Source organism: Glandiceps talaboti, chromosome 11, assembly GCF_964340395.1.
Source record: "Glandiceps talaboti chromosome 11, keGlaTala1.1, whole genome shotgun sequence".
Classification (NCBI taxonomy): domain Eukaryota; kingdom Metazoa; phylum Hemichordata; class Enteropneusta; family Spengelidae; genus Glandiceps; species Glandiceps talaboti.
The window spans coordinates 3,225,178-3,252,622 of NC_135559.1; the positions used below are offsets into that span (position 1 = coordinate 3,225,178).

Sequence of the window (27,445 nt, forward strand, 5' to 3'; positions counted from 1 at the left end):
TCAAAATTAAGATATTTTAGAATCCAATATGACTGCCAAATCCAATATGGCTGCCGAATATGCAAAAAGACAAGTTTGTCAGTTTCCTTGAAAAGAAGATGGTGAACCCAAAAATTTCTTTCATTATTATGACTGAACCAGAAGCAAGCTTCCATATGGCAAAGTTTGGAGAGATTTCAAGATCTTTGATTTTAGAGTGAAAATCGTCCGCGAGCATGTGACGTCTCTGTTGGTGGTAAGAACAGAATACTGGGCTAGAAAAATCCATTTGACTATACAATGTACACGGTGGGTGTGATTGAGATGATCGTAGTACATATAGGGACTTTATACACATGTAGACTATGCGTGTTCATGCCAGGACTAATGAGGACTACACTTTTGCAGCACACTTTCATTTCATGTATTTTGAAATGATGTACGATTTTTAGCTTTCATTCAACTGCACCAAATTAAATAATTTATATATGATGGTGAAAAATTTAGGTGAATTTCTGAATCAAATTTCACAATTCAAACTTAAGAAAGAGCATGATGAGGCCATTTTTTCATTAGAGAATATTACTAGAGGGGGAAATCGTGATTTTGTATGTAATTTGTTCATTACTTCAGGGCATAGATTTGGAACACGAGCAGCCATATATACATTATACATCAGCATGGGTATAAACTTTGCATTTGCAATTATGTCTTTCATCAACAATATCTGGATATTGGTCATTCCTAATATGTAAATCAAGTGTTTTTGCATTACAAATCCATGTGCAGAATCCGGTAACAAATTGATTCTTTCTTAAAAGCCAGTGGTTTTACATACAGTATAATGATCATGTGCTGAATCTGCAAACAAATTTAAAACATGGAATTTTTCCTGAAATTGGGTCTTCCTATATACATGTAAAAAGCCAGTGATTTTAAGTACATAATGTGTATCGTGTGCAGAATCTGGTAGCAAATTTAAAACTGATGACATTTTTTCTGGGCAAAAACCTCTTTCTTTGAAACCTACCATACATAGGAAACTTGTACATTTGTATTTAAAGGATAATATTTTGATGACAAATTGTTAATATGACTACTTTTGAATTAAAATTTGAGATTAATGAATGAGAAAGGATAGTTTTCAATATCCTAGTCCAAAACTAAGGTGAAATATCAAATATGGTATTCCCACCCTATCACCCAACCTACCCCCACCCCCAAAATTTCTGTCTTCAACTGCTTTCTGTGCTTTTGAAGATATATGATGTAAAGGTTGAAGATATTATTCTAATGTGATGTTCTATTCCATTCTTCATACACTATGGTTTCCATAATTTGGGTGAAAATGATCTTTATTTGATTTTTTTTCAAATTGTTCCACAAATTTCAAAAGAAACTGATAACACGATTTCCTTTACATTCCGGAAACTCACGTTTCTCAAACAACTACGTGCATGATGCAGTTACAGGCTGTCAAAATAATAGTGCCTCTAGAATGTCTTTTACTTTTCACCACAGGATGACAATGATTGAGTGAAAATGTATTCTTCTTTGCTCATGTTACCATGACAACAGACAGTGTCACACAGCACATATATAAGAGCTGTGACCTTTCTAAGTTCAGCTGTCTTGACTGTGATCGATGACATCACAATTTTATTGATGATTCAATAATGGGTCAAAATATCCATCAATTCATAGAATCTCAAATTGAATAGTATACAGTTTCCTCAACTGTAATTAGCATGTACATGTACTGTATATTATATGCACTTTATATTACATGTGACTATAAAGTCTGAAATGACAGAGACTCTAAAGATAACTATATAACAATTTTTATAAAACACAACATTTTGGATATTTCCCAAATTTAAGTGTGTGTATATGTGTGTGTGTGTGTGCATGTCTCTGTGTGTGTGCATGTCTCTGTGTGTGTGCATGTCTCTCTGTGTGTGCATGTCTGTCTGTGTGTGTGCATATCTCTGTGTGTGTGCATGTCTGTCTGTGTCACAGCATGTGTATGTCTGTATGTCTGTATGTATGTATGTATGTATGTATGTATGTATGTATGTATGTATGTATGTATGTATGTATGTATGTATGTATGTATGTATGTATGTATGTATGTATGGAGGTATGTATGGAGGTTGATGGGGATGATGAGGGGGTGGAGGTAATGGGAGGGGGGTTGGGTGGTGTACACAGTTGAATACCCAGGAAAGAAATGTAGTAGATTTTGTTGACATCAGTTTCAATATATATTATTACAAATAATAGGAATATTTAAATTTCAGTCTACGATTCAAAATAATAAAAGACAGAAATGCCTGCACAAATATATAGGGAGATATTTTCCAGTAGAAATCATTCGGCTTGATCACAGTCAACACTTGCTGCTACCTTAATATGCTAACCATGTGTGTACACTAAGTCTATAGACCAATGTTCTTGGTATAGTTGACAGACAGCACACACCTTCAACAAAACACGTCTCCCATGATAGCCATGTGAAACTAGCCGATAAAAGAAAGGTGGCAGCCAGGTCAAATATCAGACACTTTGGAAGTCACATGACCTTTTCTTTCTAAGTCACTCCAGACAGGGATAGCACAAACAGAAAGATGTCAAAGAATAGGTTCTTATATAGAGCAGAAAAACCTCAAGTGGTTATTTATACGGTGTGATATATGTATTCAGTGATTCAAAGATTTAATGCTCAACAGTCCCTTTTGTCTGAGACTTTGATGTTTGGTGTCCTATGCTACTACATGTAGTTGACAACACTGTATTTCTAGGTGAGAAGTGGTGAAAGTTCCTAGCATATTGTCAAAACATGTTGGTAGAACTTACACCATATTTATTTCTCTTTTAGTCTGGTTGCCATGGTCTCTAACTTAGCGACTTTGACTACACTGTGAGTGGAGGCCAGGTGCGTGCCAGTGTAACGTAACGATACCATATAGGAACTGGACTCTTTAGACTTGAGACTGTGTGTAAATACTTGAGGAGTACATGTATAATCAATCATATACTCATATCTCAGTCTCAGATCATTTGAGGTTGCTGCCTTCCAAAAATAGATTTTTTGAATCTAGATTTATAGCTAACTGGTATGGTTGCAGAAAATCTATAGATATTGAGTTATGTGTAAGACTGCAAACATCGTGAAGTCTACACAGACTCACCTTAAACTCACAAAATCCTCCAAGTATCACAAAAAAGTTTTGAATCTTTGACTAGTTTCATACACAGGCACTTGAATCAAACTGTATGATTTTATTTTAAAAAATGTACAATAACACTTTATTATTATACATTTAAAAAAAATAAAACCATACAGTTTGATTCTAGTGCCTGTGTATGAAACTAGTCAAAGATTCAAAACGTTTTCATACAGAATTACTATGCAAAGTGTACAGACCTTTAATGGTATGCTTCAGACCACTTCTTCTTTTTCCTGCACATATAAGCTATTAAGCTATTAAAGTCTTCTCGAGTATTTTCATAAATATGTTCATATGAATATCTGTAACTTTTTTTATTATTATTATATATTTTGCTGATTTAAAAGCCAATTATTACATGTGAATAATTGGAGGAAAGAAACCCAAGTTACATTACACACAAACTTCAAGTGTATGAACCTACATAAATGATTGATTATTAAATATATGCAAAATATGATACATGTATGTTCATCAAATCAATATGGCACTCTATTGATTCATTTCTATTCACACATGAAATCTTGTAATGTTTACATTTCCTACCACACCAAACAAGAGATTATATAAATTGTTTACACCTCCTACTACAGCAAACACTGGATTTCTACACATATTCCAACTGCCATGTGAAAACATCCACCATAACAATCAAATTTACAATGGTATTGTCTACACTAAATAAATGTTATGACCCTGCATAACCATACAACTTCCAAATGCTATAATGTCTGAAGCTTGCCGATAAATACCTTGATAAAGAATTTTTATTCAAAACGACAGATTTTACATCTATTTATACAGACTGACTTACAAGTTCCATATGCATTTCTTTCCAAATACTGTAGTTGTATTATGTTGCAGTGGGATTTTAGCTGATTATACGCACACACATATTAAGTCCATGCAGCTAACATTATAAGTTGTCATATTTATTTCTATATTCAGTTATTATAAAGGTGTTAACAACAGTCACACTGAATACCATAGACTGACCAGATAAGTTATTTACAAGTACATGTTGTAGTATCTATTTCAGCACCAATTTAAAATGGATCTTGCACGACCTAAATTGCCATTGCACCAAATTTTCCATGCCCAAAACTCAGACCACTAAAAAGATTTATAGTACAGAAGCTCAGGCCATAATCTTCACACCCTAGAGTATACATGTAACAACAATGAACTGCATATAAACACAATTCATACACTCACTGTCAACAGTTGAATACTATAGCATTGAAGGTTGAACTAAACAAACACAGACTTTGAAAACCTGAACAATTATTTGGGGTTTTATTCTGACGGTGGAACAGTAACATTTTATAGCCTGCATCGTTTCAACCATCTTGTCTTTCATCGTCACGGTGATGGTGAAACCATGACTTCCTTAGACATAAATTTATAGTAGACGACTTCCATAAAGTTTATGGATTAATACAGCCTTGATAGTTGAATGGAAAACATCACTGCCTCAATTGAGATTTTTTTGAAAATACATGTATGGCTGCACTGCTTGCTGAATACAAGACACATCACAGGGTCATTTTTATGTATATGGCAACCAAATGAAGATTCCTCCATAGATGGAGTTATGTTTGAAGCGCTTGTATACAAAAATGTATGTACGACTGCACTGCTTGCTGAATACAAGACACATCACACATTCACAGGGTCATTTTTATGTATATGGCAACCAAATGAAGATTCCTCCATAGATACAGTTATGTTTGAAGCTCTCCTGTCTTGTACAATATAATAATGGCTTAAATTCTGTTTGATCCACTTCAATAGATCATGACTTCAGTTTCTCATTCTCACAAGCTGGAGCATTCATTTCTTGCGGATGCAACAGACTCTACAAAATCCTGTAGTTTACAACGATGCAGTTTCTTGTCTCTCAGAACACTACGTCTGTCTATTATTGTCTATTTCAAACTATTAATGACTAGTACATATAGATTTGAAAATTATCTTTTTTCAATAATAAAGAAGATTAGAAAATTATTTTGTGTGTAAATTGGTTTTCTCTTACAGGTTCTGATTTGCATATGTTCAACTTATTGAAATACAAACGTGTTAGCTTTTTAACTGAATATATATTACCTAATTTGCATAAATAAAATAAAAATACAAATGTGTTAGCTTTAAATCTGAATATATATGACCTAATTTGCATAAATGATAAGAAATCAGTGATGTAGCAAATTCGGTCTATTTGGACCTGATGATATCAATAAAACTTTTGAATATATATAGGTTGATTTTGAAATAGAAAAAGTAGGCATAATCCTGATTATTATCAAGTAAATTAGGATTAATCTTGCAAAGTTCTTAAATTGTCCCAAATATTTCCCCAAATCCACATCGAAAACAGAAAAGTTTTAACTTGCAAATAAAGAGGGTATTCATGATTTCTCTTTGTGTTGTACCGCTATTGGCTTGTACAGACAAGCTGGTGAATAAACGTGTAATGACCAAGGTCTTTGGTTTGATGGAGTTTTCATGTACCACTGCTTAGTACTAGTGTAATTATGGAGACATGGATAAAAGTGTCTCCTGGGGACAGACTAGACAGAGTGGAAACTTTACAAGCTAGTAGTCAGCTGTTCATGGCATGTACACTTCCTGGGCAGAGACTGAGTCAAATTTTTCTACAATACATGTAGCTGGCAGTCAGCTGTTCCTGTGTGCGGATAGTGTAAGCTTCCTCAACACAGACAGAGTGAAACATTTCAATATATACATGTTTGTTGTAGCGAGCAGTCAGTTGAAGTTGAGATCTACATACACCTGTGGTATCGAATCATCTTGAGATATGATGCCAAGGATAGCACTAGACTAGCTGTATGTATGTATGTATGTATGTATGTATGTATGTATGTATGTATGTATGTATGTATGTATGTATACGTATGTATGTATGTATGTATGTATGTATATGTATGTATTTATGTATGTACATGTATGTATGTATGTATGTATGTATGTATGTATGTGTGTGTGTGTGTGTGTGTGTGTCTGTCTGTCTGTCTGTCTGTCTGTCTGTCTGTCTGTCTGTCTGTCTGTCTGTCTGTCTGTCTGTCTGTCTGTCTGTCTGTATGTCTGTCTGTATGTATGTATGTATGTATGTATGTATGTATGTATGTATGTATGTATGTATCCAATAACACTTATTACAATGGTATTGACAAATTCACTGAAGCAAGAAAACATACACTATACAGTGTATACCTTGCAGGCAGTACAGTAACACTCCATAACCTACAATATACATCTTTATCATATTCTGTCATGCAGACCCTCCCTTACAATTACTTTATCATCAATATCATTATGCTGAGTGGTGTTACCAATTTGAGAACGAACGCACAACGTATGTACATTGTATGAAATTGGTTCAGCATTGGCAGTAGTCCAGCTCTCGACCAATCAAGCATAAACGTATAACACATTTCACACCTGGGTCTACCTTTATACTGCCGATACTTGTACATTGTATAACAGATGTGTGCACTGCATGTATAGCATTGGATACATTCAGGAATAATTCTTGTAAAAATATCTGGTATGTCTTTGATTTAGGTTTGGGTACCCAGTACCATATTAACCAGGAGGGGCAGGGGAATAGTATGGTGAAGCTGCATACATATATTTTGTATATCCATAATCTTGTACCATGATTTTGGTAGGAACCCCAGGAAAATATTCAAAGAACTTTGGTAGATTTTTACCTACTTTAACTGCTATTAACATTGCATGAATGTACAAACGTCTAAAATACATGTACATTTAAAAGATATAAATTTCTAAACTCTAAACTGCCGATACAAGCATTGAACTTTCAGAAAACTGTCTATTCAAAATTTGATCATTGAGGACTTAGTTGCCTTTATTTGAGGTTCTCCATTAAAACTCATCCTTTGTTATCTGGGATCAGAGAACCTTGGCAAAAACCTTTATTTATTGATTATCAACATACTCAGAAGAAAGAACCTCTAATTTGACTAAGCACTTTGACCTTGCTTAAAAACATATGTTTTACTTACTAGCTAGCGTTGGACTCATTTTACTAACTAGCTAGCGTTGAACTCATGCACTGATTCATCATCAGAATTCTAAACATAGAAAAACCTTGCAATTGAAGAGAGGCCTTTAATTACATCTCTAATTAGGTTAACCATTTCCTGATATTTGTAAGTTCGTATGTCGTACAAAATTCCCAACCTGGGTCTAACTGTGTTGAACTATGTATAATCTAGTACACGTATATATAGTCTAATGGCATAGACGTACATTCAGATGTTATTCTCAAATATACTTCTTCATTGATCCCACTATATCACACAAGTTCAATAAGCAAACTTGTTCGTTGGGGGTGGGGGTGGGGGTGGGGGTGGGGTGGGGTGGGGTGGGGTCTGGTGTCAATGCAATTGCTGAACTTCATTTTCACACTTCTAACCAAATTTCGACGGAAAACTTTCACTCCTTCAATGATAACAGCTTTTGAAATTACTACTGAGATGTTGATAATTGATAAAAATTATTTCTAGTGTGAGATATGGTGCTGGGTTTCTGGTTAGTATTTTAACGTATTTACAATCATGTTTTTACATTACATCAATGATAGTAGTGTGAACACTATAGTTTTTATCATAGTTTACATCATACAGGGCTCATATATAAATGTTTGATGTTGCACTTGTGAGCGTTCGTTTTGGGGGATGGGGAGGGAGGGAGTTTTGACCTAAATGAACGATGTTTATTTATTGAGAATGTGCGACTTTGTGCGATAGTCCCTTAGGTCACAAGTATTTTCTGGCTAAATGAAGAAAACAATTGGAGAACAATAACATAATTATACCACCATCAGTAATATCAAAGAAAAATCTGGGAAAGTAATAGCAATTTTGAACATTATGACTGGTATTTCAAACACAGCAGAACCAGTGATGTAGACATGTGTTGTTGTGACATAAAATGTCGGTGCGAGTTGTCGTGATGTAGAACGACCAAGGTATAAATTCCATATTTTTGGTTTATGCATGTTATAATTGTATAGCCTACATGTATGTATAATTGAATAGAAGTCTATACTACAGTATATCTAATCATATAGAGGTATATATTATAGTCCTGTAATATAAACCAACATCTATTCAATAGCTTATAACAACATGTTACAACAATAGTTGTAGTTTGTGTCTTTAATAGTAAGCTGAGAGTTTGATTGCGAAAAGTTTGATTGCTGTTGTCGTATATTTGTGTCAGACTACAGGATAAAATTACATGTAATATATTCTACCACCTAGTACTCTGAACTATTAAAAAACACTAATAATATACAGATTAGTTTCATCTCATAAAATATGACTTGGAGATCAGTAGACTGTAGATGTAATTTGTACTTTAATTGACCTGGAATTTCATACAATCCTATACATACATAGATTTTATGTTCCATTGTAATTCACTATATGTACATTGAGCTGTCCAGTATTTTTTTTACTTTTTAGTACAAATAAATCACTTTGCTCGACAGAAAAGGTGTGTGCATAAAAATGAAATTTAACGATTAACATTTCTGGTTTCTGATTCTCTGGTAAATCTATTCAAAAAGTTGGTCATGAACAAAAAGATGATCTTGCTCCTTATTGCTCCTCCACCGATATTAAAGGGAAAACTAAGGAAAATTAATAATTGTGTGTTTCTGATAACATGGCCTCAGAAAGTAGGGTACATGAAGGTAAGTCAAGATTTTGTTGATTTTATTTGATCTTTGACGTTATATTTTTGAAAAATATTGCTTCGACCAAAAAACAAAGAAGATATCAGTCAGAATACCCCTTTTGTGATACAAAATGTAGTTTGAATGAAATATTTACAGACATCACTGGGGAAAGAAAAGTGAAGCGCATAAAGGTCAAGAATACAAACAATTTCTTATGTTTTTGTTTTAAATCTTTAAAAACAATTTTAGGGTCAAAGGCTTAAATGAAAGGTGGTAGGGTTATCATTAATTATATAGTACACATTTTTTTTGGCCTAATGTAAGAACATACGATTTAAACGTGGGGGTTGAAGTAATGAAATAAAGGAAATTCCAAAACATAAAGTGTAGACACAAAGAGTAAATTGAGTTGACACCTTTGTTTGATAAAATAAAAAAATTCTGATTTTTCAAATATGAAATTTGTGTTTGGTATTATGATATACATCCATAATTGTGCGATAAATCCATAAGTATTATTTTAGATGATTCCTATCTTAAATAAAGTAAATATACGCAACTAATTATCAGAGTAAAAACAAACTGTTCACATAAAGTTGAAGAGAAACTACTTACAACTGAAAAGGTTACAACAATACATAAATGTCACACTGGTGCTATGTATACATGAGTTTTCCATTAAATTCAGTTCCTCATAAAATATTCATTCATCAGGATGAGATGGGACTGACAGAAAGCTATGGTGTTCATTTCACACAGCTGGATTCAAATACAGTGATGGGTATATTCTACATATCTGGAAAGGTCAACAGAGTTCAGGTTGATGAAGCTAGATCGTCTTGACGATTATAGAACATGACATTAACCTTTTGACCTCCACTTTCAAGCTCCTTGACTAGTAAGTTTTCATCAATCACGGTGTTCGTTTGCACATTTTAATACGACTTGTGAATACAGATTTGCAGCAGTTATTTTCTGATAACAAATCACATACTAAGAATTTCAGAAATGAGGTTTTAAGAAATCTGCTTAAAGGCCCATGATTCTGTCCCAGGTGCTATACACTCGCACTGCTTATAAACTCTAAATTTTCATCAATCATGGTGTCCATTTGCACATATTAATATGACTTGTGAATAAAGATTTGCAGTTAATTTCTGATCGCACATTACACAGAAATGAGGTTTAAAAATATCGAGTTAAAAAAAACGTGATTCAGTCTCTGGTTCTCACAATAAATGCCATCAGTGGAACCAAAAATTAGAATGAAAAATAAAATTCTTATAGAAAGCCCATAACTCAATCCAAGGTTCCTGACAAGAACTGCACATATCTCACTATATCAGCAGACCCATTACTATTCTTTGCTGTAGACCAACTTTCTATATATTATGTATACTTTAATAGCTCTATCAAAGAACTGTTTTTCTGACCTAGATCTAATACTATTCCAAACATGGCCCAACATAATGTGGGTAATATAACTGAACTTGTCATATTATTTGTTGTACAGTAGTGACTATTATTTTGTATTTACTGATAAAAATCCTTGAGCTTAATTTGTTTGATCAAAGCTAAAACACAATTACATTTTTTAATGCAATCATAAATTAAGCTGTAATCTAGATATGCACACATTAAAATAAATAAATGTACAACTACTTGACTAATTAAATTCCTTATCAATTTAATGGCTCAGAGGTTCATTACACTGTATTAAGACAATGGAACAAATCACCATTAAGACTAAAAATTAACAATTGATGTTAATTAATACTAATTTTTCAGGCTGCATATTAATGATTACCAAAGATACTTTAATTACATCATTCATTAGTACTTAGTTTAATTACTGTAACACAATCAATATGTTCAAAACAAATTTCTCAATTTGTTATCAAGGGATAATAGAATAACATATCTCTACTACTCAAATTAAACATCTTGAGAAACCCCACTGAGGTGCAAAACTAGTCAAAGACTCAAGTCATTTATGTACTCAATTTAGTAGAGGAAATATCTCTTCTGTTATGAAATGAACAAATGATAATGAAATGTACGTTTGTACTTAGTTTCATTAATGCAATCAATATGTTCAAATCAAATTTCTCACTATATCAACAACATATCTCTACACTTCTTGACAGTGTGATAGCCAAATTTTGTTGTGAGTCAAAATGATAAAAACTGGGGTTTCTTGTGAATCACTACACAGTAAGAGAGAGAGGAACACCAAATTTTGGTTTGTCACTAGAAATTGTGTGTGCATCAGTGGCACATCAAATTGGCTTAGGGGCACACTGCTTCTTGAGTAAGCCCACTGAAGTATGAAACTAGTCAAAGAATCAAGTCATTTTTGTACTCAATTCAAGTGAAGGTATCTCTACATCATCCACATGAATCATTCTTCTGGTACGAAATGAACAATATTGATATTGATATGTACATCCTCCTAGTAGAATCTGAAATTGTAAGTCTGAATCTGCCTAGACAACATCCTTACATGTAAAAGAAGTTCAGTCAGGGATACAGTGAGATATTCTTCTCCAATATTTTCTTTGTTTGGCCAAGGAAAATATGAGTGACCTAAGGGGCCTTGTCACTAGAATGAAGGAAATATCAGGGAATAATGTAATTTTACCTCTATATGCATAATTTATCAAAAATCAGGTAAAATATTGATGATTTGGAACATTTTGACTCATATTTCAATCACCATAGAAACAATGACGATTGGTGTAGAAAGACAATAGAAGACAAACAACTAAAAATACTGTTTTAAAATGTAAAGTTCTCCATAATATTTTTCTAGACAAAAATTTGACTAAATAATCTTTTTAAAATGCAAACATTTGCCCACATGTTTTGTTGTCACTATTCTTAAAAATGTTAACTTTCTAGACTGATCAATTTGCACAATTTTTTTTTTGAAATGTGGACATTTCTCCACTGTCTCTATTGTTGCAATACTTTTCTAGACGGATATATTTGGACAAATAAATTGATTTTTTTAAAAATATAGACAGTGCTCCATATGTTGTGTTACTATTGTTGTAAGTTTTAAGTTGTTATTTGGTGTCTGGATGTATTCTCTCAGTAAAGTACACACAAAGCATAGTACGACAACCCTGACTGTATTTTATACATACTTCACTGAGTTACAAATCACTATTCAGTTCCATACTTTTCATTAGTCACACGTCATGTACATGAATACTGCACAACTCCTTTAGCTAAATTGCTGTTTAATTAGCATGAAATTTGCATATATTAAAATATCATCAACACACTTAATACCCTGGAGAATTTTCCCTTCTAGTTCGTTAACCAGATTTATATCTTCTGTATGGTCAACTTCTAGTTTTATTTTGCTGTTGTAATTTCGCCATGTTGTTTAATTAGCATGTAATTTCGCCATGTTGTTTAATTAGCATGTAATTTACATATATTAACATATCAATAAATTACCATCATGGTGAACCATGTTCACCGGCTGTGTTTCTTCTTTATGTTCCACTCCTTGTTTCATTTCACTTTGCTTCTTGTATTCCAATGATTCACAAAGTTCTCATATTTGTGCAATGTTTATAAAAGATTTATGGGTGAAAAGATAGAAATGTTTACAGGGGATTCTTGTAATTATGTTTTTAGTGATTTACTTTCTTTGGTAGTCTTTAACTTTGTTGAGTTTCCTGTCAATTCATCGACCAATATAAATGATAATAATAGCAATGGAGCCAAGGATCATTCTTTGTTCTGTAGGACCAACATTTCTATAGTTCAGCCAAACCCTGATATTAACATCAAAGCATGGATTCCAAGCTAAGCCGTTGTCCGTAATTTGTGGAATCTCAGATAGATATACATATCTGTGCTGTTAGGTAGTGTTGTAGTCTATTTGTATGACTACATTATAATGTATATGAAGTGTGATACAGTGTATTTACAAAGCTCTAGTACTTGACATCTAACTCATTATTGACATTGTTAACATTTACAGCTGTCATCTTTTATTGACATACATACATACTTGACAACATCACTGATATGATGTGATTGCTTCTATTAACTACTAGCCTGAAATCAGTCATATGGTTTTTTTTTCGTTTCTCCCTACCACTCTCAAGTCATATGGAGATTTTGTTCTTGCCTTTCCACTAACATATTTCAGTCATATGGAGATTTTGTTCTCGCCTTTCCACTACCACACTCAAGTCATATGGAGATTTTGTTCTCGCCTTTCCACTATTACACCTGACATTTCCCTACCGGCCATTTACTTTAACGAAGTTTGGCCAGAAATAAGACACAAATTCTTATTGGGTTTCTTATTTTTCCCACTGTGGGATGTTGTCAATAGTGTCACCACATAATTAGAACCAACCCAGAGGGTTGAGCTGTATGATATAAATATGATCACCATATTCAATAATCGCTGTATGAAATTGTACATGTAGTCTAATTTTGAGGTTTGAATGAATGAGTGTTACGTGTTATAGTAAAATGCCAGGTGTGGTGAGGGAAAAGCAAGAAGAAAAGTCCCACATGACTGATTTCCAGGCTAAATATTTATCCTACCTAATTCACAAACACAATCACTGGAATTTTAACACAATTTCAGAACCAAAAAAGAGAGGCAAAGTCTGCCAAACACCTCACAGTGTCTGGCTCAGAAAAAAGCTTCAAGACATTTTTTTCACACATTTTTATGTAGAGAACTCACTTGTATAATTGTACTTAGAATACATATGATATACACATACCTTCAGGCCAAAATTTTATTTTCACCAAATGTTCACAATCATAATTCAAATCTAATTTAAATATAAATACTCCTGTTGCCTTTGATTCTTTGAAATTTCATCTAAATAAAAAACTCTGAATGGAGACTTTGGTAATATAAAATCTTGTGCCAACACCAAAATCTAATTTGAAGTCCTGTATATTAAATTTGATTTGAAGACCATACAAACATTACCAAGCTAAAGTGTCTGGTATCTTTGATGACATCAGAGATAACCTTTGACCTCACCATCTTTATATTCCAATTATGACCTCCTAAATCTTGAAACAGCTCGGGTGACTAGACTGATTAAATGCCAAATTGGAATTTCACTGCTAGCTTTATATTCATTCATTACAAAATGTGACCCTTTGCCACAAATAAATAAATCAAACCCAAGAACTGTATTTGAATATATTACAATAAAAATATGTATTTATCATACTGTCAAAATTCAAATGTCAAATTTCAAAATTCCAACACTCATAATTCAAAAATGTCCAAATTTGTATTTTGTATTTTCTAATGCAATAGTGGGAAGATGTATAACTTCTAGGGCAAAATATCACTGTTTTTATTCAATTATTAAAAGAAATATGTCATTCGTTGAACTTTGTATGTGATAAACATTCATAAGCCCACTGGTCTTACATGTACCTAGTTTACTAATAAATTAATAAGAGCTCTAGGAATAGTACAGTGTTGAATATTTGATTTTGTATAACAGTATTCTTCCCTTTTTTTTAATTTTCATTTCAAAGTATTTTTTTTTTATTTTCTCTTATTTGGAAAGACTGGAACATTTCCAAAGTATTGTAAATAATGCAAATTGTTCAAAATATGGTAACAGATGCCTGTTAATCTTGTGAGTGATGATTTTATGTAGTCAAAAATTTGAACCTTTATATACGATGACCCAAATTCTGTTCAGAGTGAATTTTTCTCATCACACTAGTACACTCTGCCCATACTGTGAACATATACTTTCTAGCTAGCTACATTTTTGTATTGCATAGCAACATTTAAATCTATCTCTTTGTAGCTTTCTGTCATCTTGTCATTCTGAATTCGATGCATCTTTTTTCTTATCAGTGTATTAAATCCACGATTCCCCAGCTGAAATTACTAGCCCATTATCGGAGATATTTTCCAAGAGTTCATCCCATTGACTTGTGAGAAGTAAATCTAATCTCATCACAGGGCCTGTTACTATGGAAACCACCTTCATCAGTGAACGGCAAGAGATGAGGTGGTCTGATTTGTTGCTAGACTAGCATTTCTACTTGATATATGTGATATTCCCCAGAGGGAAAGTTTTTTGTCTTGATTACTACACTGTTTTTATCAAATGTTTTTTCTTTCTAAAACCGACCTACCATATTGATTACAGGTAATAAAGAGACTTGAAGGAAAACGTGTGCTATTTCTAAATTGCGTTAATATGCCAATTAGCACGCTATAGAAATAAAACTGGCAAAAACTAGACAGCAATCATGCAGCCTGGCTCTATAAATTAACTCTCCTAATAGCATTATTGATTTATCATTCTCAAGGATAATTTTTTTACAAATAGAGCTGAAAAATGTACACTTGACCTCTACGTTTCTTGAAAAATGGAACGAACCATTAAAGAAATAACATGGGTTATACCAAATACATCAATAAAATAGGGGTGATAGGACTACAGAGAACAGATGTTTTTGTGTTGTGTTGGTTATGATTGTAATTATGGTATACATTTATTGATTTTTTATGTGTGGTAATAATGAAGGCGGAAACTGCAAATGATATTAATACCATTTCGATTTCAGTTAGTAATTAAAATGACTTCCAGTGTCTCCATGACGCAACATTGATTTTTATTTAACGAGATTAATATTCTCAATGCATTCATACCATGACTCATACAGTGAATACAGTATTGATATGTAATACAAATATGAATATGAGAAAATTTGCTTTGACTTGTAACTTTTTTTCTTCAATTTTTTTGCCAAGGATTAAAATCTTCAAGGAAATTGTCAGGCATGAAATGAAACTAGGTTAAGTCCGTTTTTTGCACTCATTTACTGCAAATACAGGAAATTTTGAGATTTTTATTCTGATGTACATTATTTGATACTTAGCATAGATTGAAGAGAGAGTCTTAAACTGATAGTGTTCTATAAATAATCACAGAACACAATAATTTATGAGTCTATGAAGAGACACGATATAAAGAACCAAACTGTAAAAATTATAATTCCACTACAGTGGCTTAAAATGAAAACAAAGCTAAGAAAAATGTTTTTCGTAAGTTTCTCATTTCTCCTTAAAAATGGTATAATGAATGCAATCGACTAAAACTTGTCTGGATTCTCCTAAACTTTAATCTTTAACATTACAACCTATTAAAGTTTAATTAATATTGGTGTCATTTTCAATACACCACCATCATTAAGAGGTAAATATAGAATTTCACAAATATTTGTGAGATGATTTTAATAACTGATATTATATAAATTCTTGAATACTCTAAGATTTGTTTAATCAAGTGATATATTACTTTGTGAACTGTTAATATAATATGAACAATTTCATACATGTAGTTGTGACTTTTGATCTTGCAGATGAATGTCAAGGTCTGGGAAAGTATAAGCTCAGAAACCTCATTATTTTGAAGATGAAATGTCAAGGTCAGAGAGAGTATCAACTCAGAAACTTCATCTTGAAGTTTAAAGGTTTGAATGAAATGTTGAATTTGTAGACAGATGTACACACTGTAGTGTAAAACTATGTGATATTCTACCTTTCCATTTGTCATTTCCTACGCCCCCATTAGTCTCTCACTTCGGCAGACAGTCTGACGAGATCTATAATTTTGTTTGAAACAAGAGTCTAGCGATGACAAGAATCTGCTGTTTTTAAAAGAAATCTAATTCCCCATGTGTTTCTGTAACAGATGGTAGCACCTGCCTAATATTTATACTCACTTACTGAAACACCTGTGTTGAGTATACAGTGAATACCAAGGAATCAAATTAAATTGTGTTACTGAAACAGAACATTTGGAGCTGTTTATATTCATTTCTTCTAACATACAAACAGTTTGGACTGAAAATTTATCACATCAAACTGAGATAGGAACATCCAAACTACATGTACATTACAATCAAGGGAAGTGAGGTTTATATTGTGGCATGCAATATACGAGAAAACCAGCATCTTGTCTAGATCATGATTTTTACAAGATGTGCTAAAATATTTGGATCTGATTTTGAACCAATTCACCATTCCACATAGGGACAGGGCTATAATGATCTATACTAGTGACATAGATATACACAAAGTAATATAAGTCAATGTGTTATCACTCCACACTTCATCATTTTGTGTCATTATGTTATTATTCATGTGTCATTTCACTTCGGATTGTCACACAGGTTAAACAGTTGTCACTGCAACTCATACAGCCAAGTCTTAATTTGTGGCAATAACCACTGAATGCACTGAAAACACATCAATCATTACGCTGTCAATGAGATACATCATGTCAGAGATCTTACCTGAATAAATATGCTTTGTGGTTTGTGACACTGAAATAAATTTACAAATTAAGATATCTATCTACATAAACTTCAGATCTGTCAAAAATATGCAAATTTCAAATATGTCAACTCGAAATAACTATGGTATTTTATGTAAATGTAATTTTTTTGTAACAAAATCTTCATCTTAATTGATTACGATATCGTTTTAAATACAGTTGTAATGTACAAAAATAATATGGAAATTTGAAATGCCACATCCAAATAAATTTTCTGTAAATGTGATGTTTTTATGAACCCAAATTTTCAAAAAATATATTACGATAACAATTTAGATATAGCTGAGTTGTCAAACTCAAAAAAATATGTGAAATTAATAATTGGTTGAAAAATTAATATATTATTACTTATGATGACTCCACATCAAATTTACAAATCAGTATTACAAGATAATTTCAATTATCTCACTTTACATGTTTATTTTTTTCATTCTTCAAAATCATTTAGCTCTGAATATGTGACTACAAAAGCACCTCTTTACACAGCAAAGCATTATGGGTAAGAGCATCAAACGGGTGCAACTTTTCACAAATACATCCACTTACAAAACAGAAGTACTCAAGTACCTAAACCCTCGGACAAAAGTGTCTTTCTAAAAAGTTTGAAATGTTTAGCATACTGTGTGCAGCCATGCAAAACACTTTGTGATAGATGACTGGGTGAGCTCCTCTCATAATTTTTACATTGTGATATCATATTTCTTAACTGTTTAGATAATTTCCTGGCTTAGTTATTTAATACCCAGACACCTGATAAGTTTGACCCCAGTGTTTGAATTTATAGTGTCAATATATTACACACTGCAGCTAAGCTTAGTAAAATAACTCTACACATACTTGCTGAATGACTCCATCTATCAAACAAGATATTTTTGTCAAAGTAAGTTAGAAATGAGATTCATGTTACATGAACTTTTTTTGATGTATTTCAAATTTTACTTTTGCTTTACTCTACTCTACTTTATTGTCAAATTCATTGTTTCATAATGACATGTCTTGAGTGAGACATGCAGTGTCAGCCTACTGTAGTAAACCTCTGACAAATAATTTTTTTTTAGATTTATTTTCCCAGATCAGAGTCCGTGAAAATTCTTTCTCATATCATATCATATTCAAGTGTGGCACAATAATATTGAGATTCTTGAAGTCTGAATTTCAACACCTTCTTTGTTCAAGTATTCTATTTGGGAACATGGTTTTTATTTCAACTAGTTCATTTAATTGACTGCTATAGTCCTTGAAGACCTTGAAGAAGTCCTACTCATTTTTTAAATAAAAAGTTGGAAAATATTCTCAAAAGCATCAAAATGAGTTTGTAAAGAAATTAGTATCCAAAGTCAAAGTATGTTCAAAATTACAATATATCTATCACTTGTGCAGCATTTTGACAATTTTGAACTTGACACAATAACGCATGACCTTGGTGTATTTATTTATAAGTTAGACATTGTGACATTATAAAGTCTGTATTAAAGTGAGTTTATAGACGACATAGGTGGCCACACAAGACTGCTGGTGTACATGTACGCTACTATTTATACTTCTAGAGATATCGTAGGTTGTTATGAGACACTAAGAGTTCAGACATTTGATGTCTTCTTTCCAATCACAGTTCAATTCAATTTTACTTCCTTTCTCCACATTACGGTTAAATTGTTGTAGTTTTTATTGTATCAGACATTTAGTCGCCAAATGATGACTGTATTTCTAGCTAGAATATCTTGGCATACAGAGCTCTCAATTGGAAAATTCCTTATCAGTCTCTATTGAAATTTGAACAGCCCTACAGCTTTAGGCTATTAAATCTCTCGGTACAGCTTTGAAGGTTTTACTCTAAGACTGTTGACAACATCAATTCGACCACCAATTTGAAATATTCGCTCAATTTTAGGTTCCAGATCTACATCAAAATTGTTACTCAATTTTCCACATTGGTTTAAACTAAAATATTTAAAAAAAATACATTTGGTGAAAAAAAAATTAAAACCCTTTCTCATCTAATCAATTTTTAAAAAACTGCTTCACATTAAATTAATTAATTTTAAATCTTTGTTTACACCATCTCATTTAGATGTTTTTCTAGGTGTTAATGTAATTGCCACTTCTTAATATATCATATTAATTTTCATATTGCTATGTTTTGATGTCACCAATGTCATTACAGTTCCAGCCAGAGCCGTTACCATGGTGATAGTGCGACGGATGTACTTAAATTGTTAATAAAACTAGCTTTCTGTGCAGATATGTGATGGAAGCAGCTAATGCAGGCATTTTATCACTTTGCAGGCTTTTTGTTAGCAATATTCTATAGGTTCATCATGATCTCTTTACATTTCCCACAAACAACTCGCTCCAATACCTCAACACAAAAGATCCCAGTCGTGAAAAGCTTCAAAATCTGTTGAGAGTTCTTTTTAACTTAACCACACCGTACCGTACATCTTGTAAAATCCGTTCGAATGTACAATGTTCGAATTTTGCCGTACACACTGAATAAGGGGTTAGGTTTTTATTGTCTGTCTTGATTCGACAGAAATACATTCCGTGTCCGATTGTACGAACGCCAAAATTAATGTTAGAATCTACGAAGCCCTCCCGGCCGTACGCGTACGCGTACGTTTCACTAGCTCAGCTCCGATCGCGATGTGTAACTTGGTGTTTTTTACACACAAACCTGACGCAGCGCTAAACATTGACCAAACTTCAAATACTGTGAAAGTGAGTAAGCACAAACACAGCTGCAAATTTCACACTGCAGACGCTTTCCCGAGGTCACCGTTTCGACTTTCCACACATAAATGACACCATAGGCCTTCGATTTTGTAAGACGATCTCATAGCCAGATACAATCACTTCCAACACCAATGGAATGAGTATTGCAACGGCAGACGACAGCGGTCGATTTTACTTGAAAATATGCCGATAAAAGAGCGACTACTTTATGATGTTGATATGATTAACCAATCGAACGCAAACTACAATTGTGTTGTCTTCAATCATATCGGTTTTAACAGCACACGAAGGAAAGACAACGGACAACGGAACGATAAGAATTGGCAGCTAAAAGGCTTATTCTTGGAGACTATTATGACTGTATGCACATACACATGGACGACCACAAAATAAACCATTAGTGGAATACATACCTAACAGTCTTTCGACTTCATCGTCGTTCATAAAAAGATTTAAATTGCCAGCAACTCTGCTCAAGATCAGAAAACATGACAACATTCTCAGAAGAGGAATCCAGTGGGCCATCTTGTCTTCGTGTTCTCTGTTGTAATTTAGCGACTAGAAAATAATATAAACAGCATGACCCAGTGAGGGTCACACACAACTATATCCAGTAATAGCATTAGCTATGCAAGTGGGAGGGTCAGTCACCGATATCTTACCTCTAGAGGGCGACCACACATAGCTGAAACCAGGGTGGTCGATCGAAGAACATAAATTATACTCGCTCTATTTACATGTAAAGTTAACAATACTAACAATTGTAAATTCCAACTTTTCCATTAATTTCACAGTATTCTTTCTTTCCCTTTTTACTCCCCCTCTCCTATATCACCACCACCACCACCACCACCACCACCACCACCACCACCATCATCATCATCTTTAAGGAATATATATTCTTGTTTAAACCCTGTTACAATTTAAAAAAAAGTATATATATATATACATACAAGAGTAGCCGCCCGCAACACACTCTAATAAAAGTATAGGGTGTTCATTGGCGCAATGATAATGTCCCAAATAAATGTAGAAGTGAATGACCACCACCACCACCACCACCACCACCACCACCACCACCACCATCATCATCATCATCATCATCATCATCATCATCATCATCATCATCATCATCATCATCATCATCATCATCATCATCATCATTGCTGTCGTCGTCACTGCCACAGGTACGCGAATCAATTTGTATGTTTTTTTAAAAACATACAGATTGATTAATAAGACTTACCATACATATTTTTTTTAAAAATCATACAGATTGATTCGAGTACCTGTGGGCACTGCCATATGATGTATTACAATTGTATATTCCGACTCTGGACTATATTAAATACTGTGGTTTGAATGTGCATACAATCCCCAAGGTCCTTGTGCATCAAAATATCACTAAAATCTATCTATCTATCTATCTATCTATCTATCTATCTATCTATCTATCTATCTATCTATCTATCTATCTATCTATCTATCTATCTATCTATCTATCTATCTATCTATCTATCGATCTATCGATCGATCGATCGATCGATCCATCCATCCATCCATCCATCCATCCATCCATCCATCCATCCATCCATCCATCCATCCATCCATCCATCCATCCATCCATCCATCCATCCATCCATCCATCCATCCATCCATCCATCCATCCATCCATCCATCCATCCATCCATCCATCCATCCATCCATCCATCCATCCATCCATCCATCCATCCATCCATCCATCCATCCATCCATCCATCCATCCATCCATCCATCCATCCATCCATCCATCCATCCATCCATCCATCCACCCACTGGAAATACCGACCGAAGACTTGTTTGTGAAATATGAAGTCCATTGTAGAAGTCGAGTATTTTGAAATTAAGAGCGCCCTCATAGTTCCTGCAAAATCACACAACATGGCGGCGTGCTAGAAGTAGATCTACGGATTATTACTTCAGCAACGAATATTATTGTTGTGAGGAGTTCGATACTCTAATCATCACAGTTTTAATCTCGAAGATTTCTCTCATTATTGAGATCGTGTTAAGTGACTTTATATACTTGTGGAGGACGTAATTGGCACTATTACCCGACGTGTTTTGATCGGATTGCACGTTCTAGAATCGTCGTCGTTGTTTGTAGCAAGCGGAAATTGAACTTGTAAGACAATGACAACTGCTGCTAGACCAACGTTTGAACCAGCGAGAGGTGGACGTGGAAAAGGAGAAGGCGATCTCAGTGCATTGTCAAAACAGTATTCAAGCCGAGATCTGCCATCACACACTAAACTTAAATACAGGTAACTCAAATGCACATATAAAAAGTATACAACCACAGTCCCTCAGGGCCCAAGAGGGACGGCGATACAACACGTACGTCATGTGGTAATAAGCTTATTTTGACAAGTAAACTTGCTAATGCTTGTTTATATTCAGTTCCTACTAAAATATTCTAGTATCTAGTTTTTGCAGTTAGTAACAGTACACTAACTGAAGTATTTTTTCAGTTGTCAAATTTCTTAACTGGAGTCACCCTTCAAAAGAAGATATTCAGTTCAATAATATTAGTACCTCAATATGTATTAGTAGAATCCAGGTGATACCGGTAGGTATTAAACATTTTGAGAGGGAAACAAAATTCATACTCCCCATTGCCTGGATTCTAGGCTAAACATGTATAGGTTATATATTCAGTATTTACAATGCATACTGGATGTTTGTAATTGCAATTTGTGTATGTGCTTACTATATCATACTTTCCATAGCATGTTGTAAGATAATCAATCATTATTATATGGAAAACTTCATTTTCAAAGATTTCCCTTCTCCTGGCCTGTTTCATGTTATCCAAGTCATAAAACGTTTTATCCGATACTGATAGAAATATTCTTACACCATGAATGATAATACATTATCAACATTGGTTTACATCGTTCATTGAAATCATACAGTTCATGTGAGAATGTTCATGGCCTCTGGGTTTATTCTTAGTAATGAAAATTTCTCCTCACAGAGTCAAAATTTCTTGGAAGTGAATCCTAGATTGTCACTGATGTCTCATCAGCCTCAGTAGGGGTGTACTACAGTGGAGTACCACAATGGGCTGTTACCTTCTGAGACACATGACAACACCCCCCTGATGATGTTGATGAGATGTCAGCGAAAATTTGTGATTTGCTTCCAAGACATTTTTTGACCCCGGGTAGAAATTTTCATTACTAAACATATCATTTATGTTAATATCATGCAACCAAGATGTTATACATGGTTATTAAATGTTGTGTTATATGTAATGACATAAGTCCACATAACTTATCACCACCCTTTTTCATTCCATCCACTTTAGACAGACAGGTCAAAATACACAGGAAGAATTACGTGAACGTGATTTCCGTAAAGATTTGGAAGAGAGAGAACGAGTCGCAGCCAGAGAAAAGAGGGGCGATAGAGGCGGCAGAGGTTAGTGTTATATAGAAGTGTTCAGATGATACTGTGGATAGACAGGAAAACATGTAGTATCTTGTAATACATGTACCGTATGTACTGATTGTTTAATGTACTGGTGTAGAAAATAATTACATATGAAGATTCTGTGCAGTCAAAATACCCTTTGAAATCACCCAAGTCAGTATTGTCAGTGATATATATAGTACAAACTTTCAAAGGACTGTCATCATATGTCTTGCTATAGGTATGGCTTTTGTGTATGGCTGGATTCCATTGTCTTGTATGTGCCTGATTTTGACCGACTTCGAGTCACACCTGTGTTGAGACTCCTTCAGATGTTCCACTATTAATTTTAAGGGTTGACAACAGCAAATGTGTTCTTTGAAACAAGTACATAATTGTCTGTCACTTATTACAAACAAACTTATAACTACCATTATTGCATACTGTATATTTCAGATTCCTCTAGTAATAAAAAATGTCCACGCATAGAACAGATTCTGCCAGCATTAAAAATTTTACAAACACTGTAACTGTCTTTGCATACTGTATATTTCAGATTCCTCAAGTAGTAGAACAGATTCCAGCAGCTAATCTTACATTTACAAACACTGTAACTATTATTGCATACTGTATATATTTCAGATTCCTCTAGTAATAACAAACGTCCACGTATAGAACAGATTCCAGCAGCTAATCTTACATTTACAAACACTGTAACTATTATTGCATACTGTGTATTTCAGATTCCTCTAGTAATAACAAACGTCCACGTATAGAACAGATTCCAGCAGCTAATCTTGATGCTGATGATCCCATAGATGATGACGTAAGTGTTATTTGAATTCAAGACATACTGGGTTTAGTGATGATATAGAGAATGTTATCTGTACTCATCAATTCTGAAGAAAAATCAGCATAAATTTAATATATCATGTGTTGATGTTTAAGGTTGGTACAAAGTTAACAAGTTTGTATATGGCCAATGAGGTCATATCTGGATAAGTTGACAAAATCAGCATCATATAGGTGTCATGTGACTTACAGTGTAACCGAACATGGGCTTCATATGACTGGTCTGTAAAGTACGCCATGACAGGACACCCTCACACATTAGTCAACCCCTTTCACACAGGTGAGGGTGGAGCGACACAACGTATCTTACAGTTTACACAACTTATTCAACCAATGAAACTTCTGTGCATGGTATCCATGGAAACTACTGAATGTGAATTACCTTGTTCACAGGCTGTGTGTAAAGAACATTTACAAGGGTGACCCAGCCTACTATGGAGTCTATTATTAACTCTGACTCTGATGTTTGACATATATGATATACCACATCATGGTAGTCATGTGTACTTGTATCTCTTACTTTAATTTGTAGGATTCCGATTCCGATTCTGATTCCAGTGATGATGATGATGATACTGCTGCATTGTTAGCAGAATTGAATAAAATCAAGAAGGAAAGAGCAACAGAACAGGCTAGAAAAGTAAGACAGTGTGCATAATATACAGTACATACTACTACATGTTTAGAGGGAATGAGGGTGTAAGTCATTGTGGTACAGACAGTGTGCATAGTATACAGTTCATGTTTGGAGGGGTGGGATAATTACGAGGTTTTGATTTCAAAGTTTGTCTCGACATGTACTACAACATTTACAAACATTGTTATGCCAAAACTTAGAGATGATATCTGCAATAAATAGCAAGGTGTACACTCTTAGTACCTGCCTTGTCTGGAAATACTAGTCCAGTGTATTTGTAACATTGAATGATATAGCTGCTACAATATTAAGTAATTCTACTTTGAACTTGTTTACTCAGTCATAGTCATCTGCATGTATTTATATGGACTCATTCAAACATGTAGAATACTGTAAAAACGGAAATTTCCACTAAAGGCTTATTTTGCTGGAAAACAAAAACACGAAAATAAGTAGTGATTTCTTGTACACGAATGGAATGTACCAGTCTGGTAATTAGTAAAAATTAGTCTTTGAGAACTAGCTGAAAACTACGAAAATTGCCAAATTTTCTAGTAGTAATAATATTTTGGTTTACTGTAGTAGATGTGGGTATCTCTAAAAAAACAGAAAACAATCTGTCTATTCATTCAGGCAAATACATGGATAGTCCATTTTCCAGTTCCAAGATGCATTGCACGAGAGAACATGGCTTATATTGTTATATTTAGTCTTGTTGTGTTTTATTAGGTTTGAAATAACATTTTCATCAGGAAATGATGGAAAGACATGTTGACCTCTTTGATTATGAGTGATTTTATAGAACAAAGACTAAATGCCATCAATTACAGTGAGGGATTTTACAGGTGAACCCAGGGTACGGTCAGGTGACAACCACCCCCCTGAGTAGCGTGTGCAAAACCCTCAGCACATACAAAATACATGGCATTGTATGGAGAGACACACAATGCATCTTGGAACCGGCAACAGGTCTATTGTCACAGTTAGCCTGTCAGTATCCAACTAAAATAGATCATAAAACCCTCATCTAGTTTCATGTACACTTCATCAAATGAAGTAAAAGTTTGAGTCAATCCAAAAAAAGATTTGTAGTATTCTCTTAACATCTGTATTACATTCTTTCATTCATATATTTCCAATCAATTCTTTTCCAGGAAACAGAAAAAAAACTTGAAGAAGAAAGAATTAGAACTGAAAATATTTTAAGTGGGAATCCACTTCTAGGTCAACAGAAGGCTGATTTTAAAGTCAAAAAGAGGTAAAGCAATGACAGGATAGTGAAACAGGATGAGTATTAGTAGATGGGGTGGGCTGGTCAAACAGGGAAATTGGGGATTGGGGTGATGGGGAGGATGTCATTATTGCAGGAGTTTGTTGCAGAGTGGGGAGGGGAAAGCTTGGTTCTAACCAGAAGACTGCAGAGAGGTGGGTTGGGTTATGTAGAAAGAAGTAATTGGTTGGTGTTCTGTGAAGTTATTTGAGAGTTTTAGTTGGCTTGGGAAGGTTGAGATTGATGACACAAAAGGAACGTGGGGAAAAGGGAAGTGTCCTCAGTGACAAGACTGGCTCTCGGTTGGAAGATCGCCATGGTGATGCAATCCTTGACAAGGTCACAGGGATAACCTTCTCTGGCAGTGAGAAAGGAGTAGAGAGTATACAGGTGATGTGTATGACAGCATGGGTTGGATACAGTCATACAAATACATAGAGCCTGACTATATGGGATGGACTGATGGAGTTGTTAGTGAAGGAAGAACGGTTGGCCTATCTACTGCAGAGTTTGACAGACTGCTACTGTCTGTAGGAACAGTACCCTGCGTTTTATCTACCACTGCTCCTCGAATGTTTTTATAGTCTTCTTTCTATATCTCTTACAGGTGGGATGACGACGTTGTGTTTAAAAATTGTGCTAGAGGAGAAGATGACAAAAAAGAAGCCAGATTTATCAATGATACATTAAGATCAGAATTTCATAAAAAGTTTATGGAAAAATACGTCAAATGAATGAAACAATGTATTCCTGATTCCTATCCTTCCCTGTAACAGTACATTCATATATAGTCTCTCTATCATTGGTCTGTAGAAGCAAAGACACAATGAAAGAATAAGTTCTTTATAAAGTTACAGTTTTTGTGACAAGGATTGCCTAGAATAAGTCATAGTAGAAGTTACTGTTTTCTAGAGAATGTCCTAGAAATTAATGATATCTTAGTGAACGGAATGTAGTGAACAAATCAATACCATGGTCATCGATATCAACAAACCGATTGATAAAATGGTGTGAGTACCGTGTGACTGTAAGAACACTCTTATGTGTGTATTTCATTTTGATGTTTTTGTGTTTTTTTCTTTAACCATCCTATAGTAAAATTTAGTGACTATTAAAACATTCTACAAGTAAATCATACTGGTGTTGTTTATTTATTTCTTTATCTTCACAACTGTGATCAAGTTATGGGAC

General features: G+C 34.0%; 2 protein-coding genes across 2 annotated transcripts in view; one reads left to right on the forward strand and one right to left on the reverse strand.

The window, feature by feature from the left end:
* LOC144442664 (tyrosine-protein kinase RYK-like) overlaps positions 1 to 20,572 on the reverse strand; it is a 50,980-nt gene extending 30,408 nt beyond the window's left edge. The window contains exon 1 of the mRNA XM_078132042.1: positions 20,456 to 20,572. Within this exon, the coding sequence (XP_077988168.1) occupies positions 20,456 to 20,567 (112 nt within the window). The 5' untranslated portion in view covers positions 20,568 to 20,572. The remainder of the gene's footprint in view (positions 1 to 20,455) is intronic.
* A 1,384-nt stretch (positions 20,573 to 21,956) lies between these two features.
* Positions 21,957 to 27,391, forward strand: LOC144442306 (spliceosome-associated protein CWC15 homolog). Its single transcript, XM_078131619.1, has 6 exons — positions 21,957 to 22,345; positions 23,392 to 23,504; positions 24,239 to 24,321; positions 24,880 to 24,987; positions 26,139 to 26,242; positions 26,862 to 27,391. Exons 1-6 carry the CDS (start codon positions 22,215 to 22,217, stop codon positions 26,986 to 26,988), a joined length of 666 nt encoding a protein of 221 aa, XP_077987745.1. The 5' UTR covers positions 21,957 to 22,214; the 3' UTR covers positions 26,989 to 27,391.
* The last annotated feature ends 54 nt before the right edge of the window (positions 27,392 to 27,445 follow it).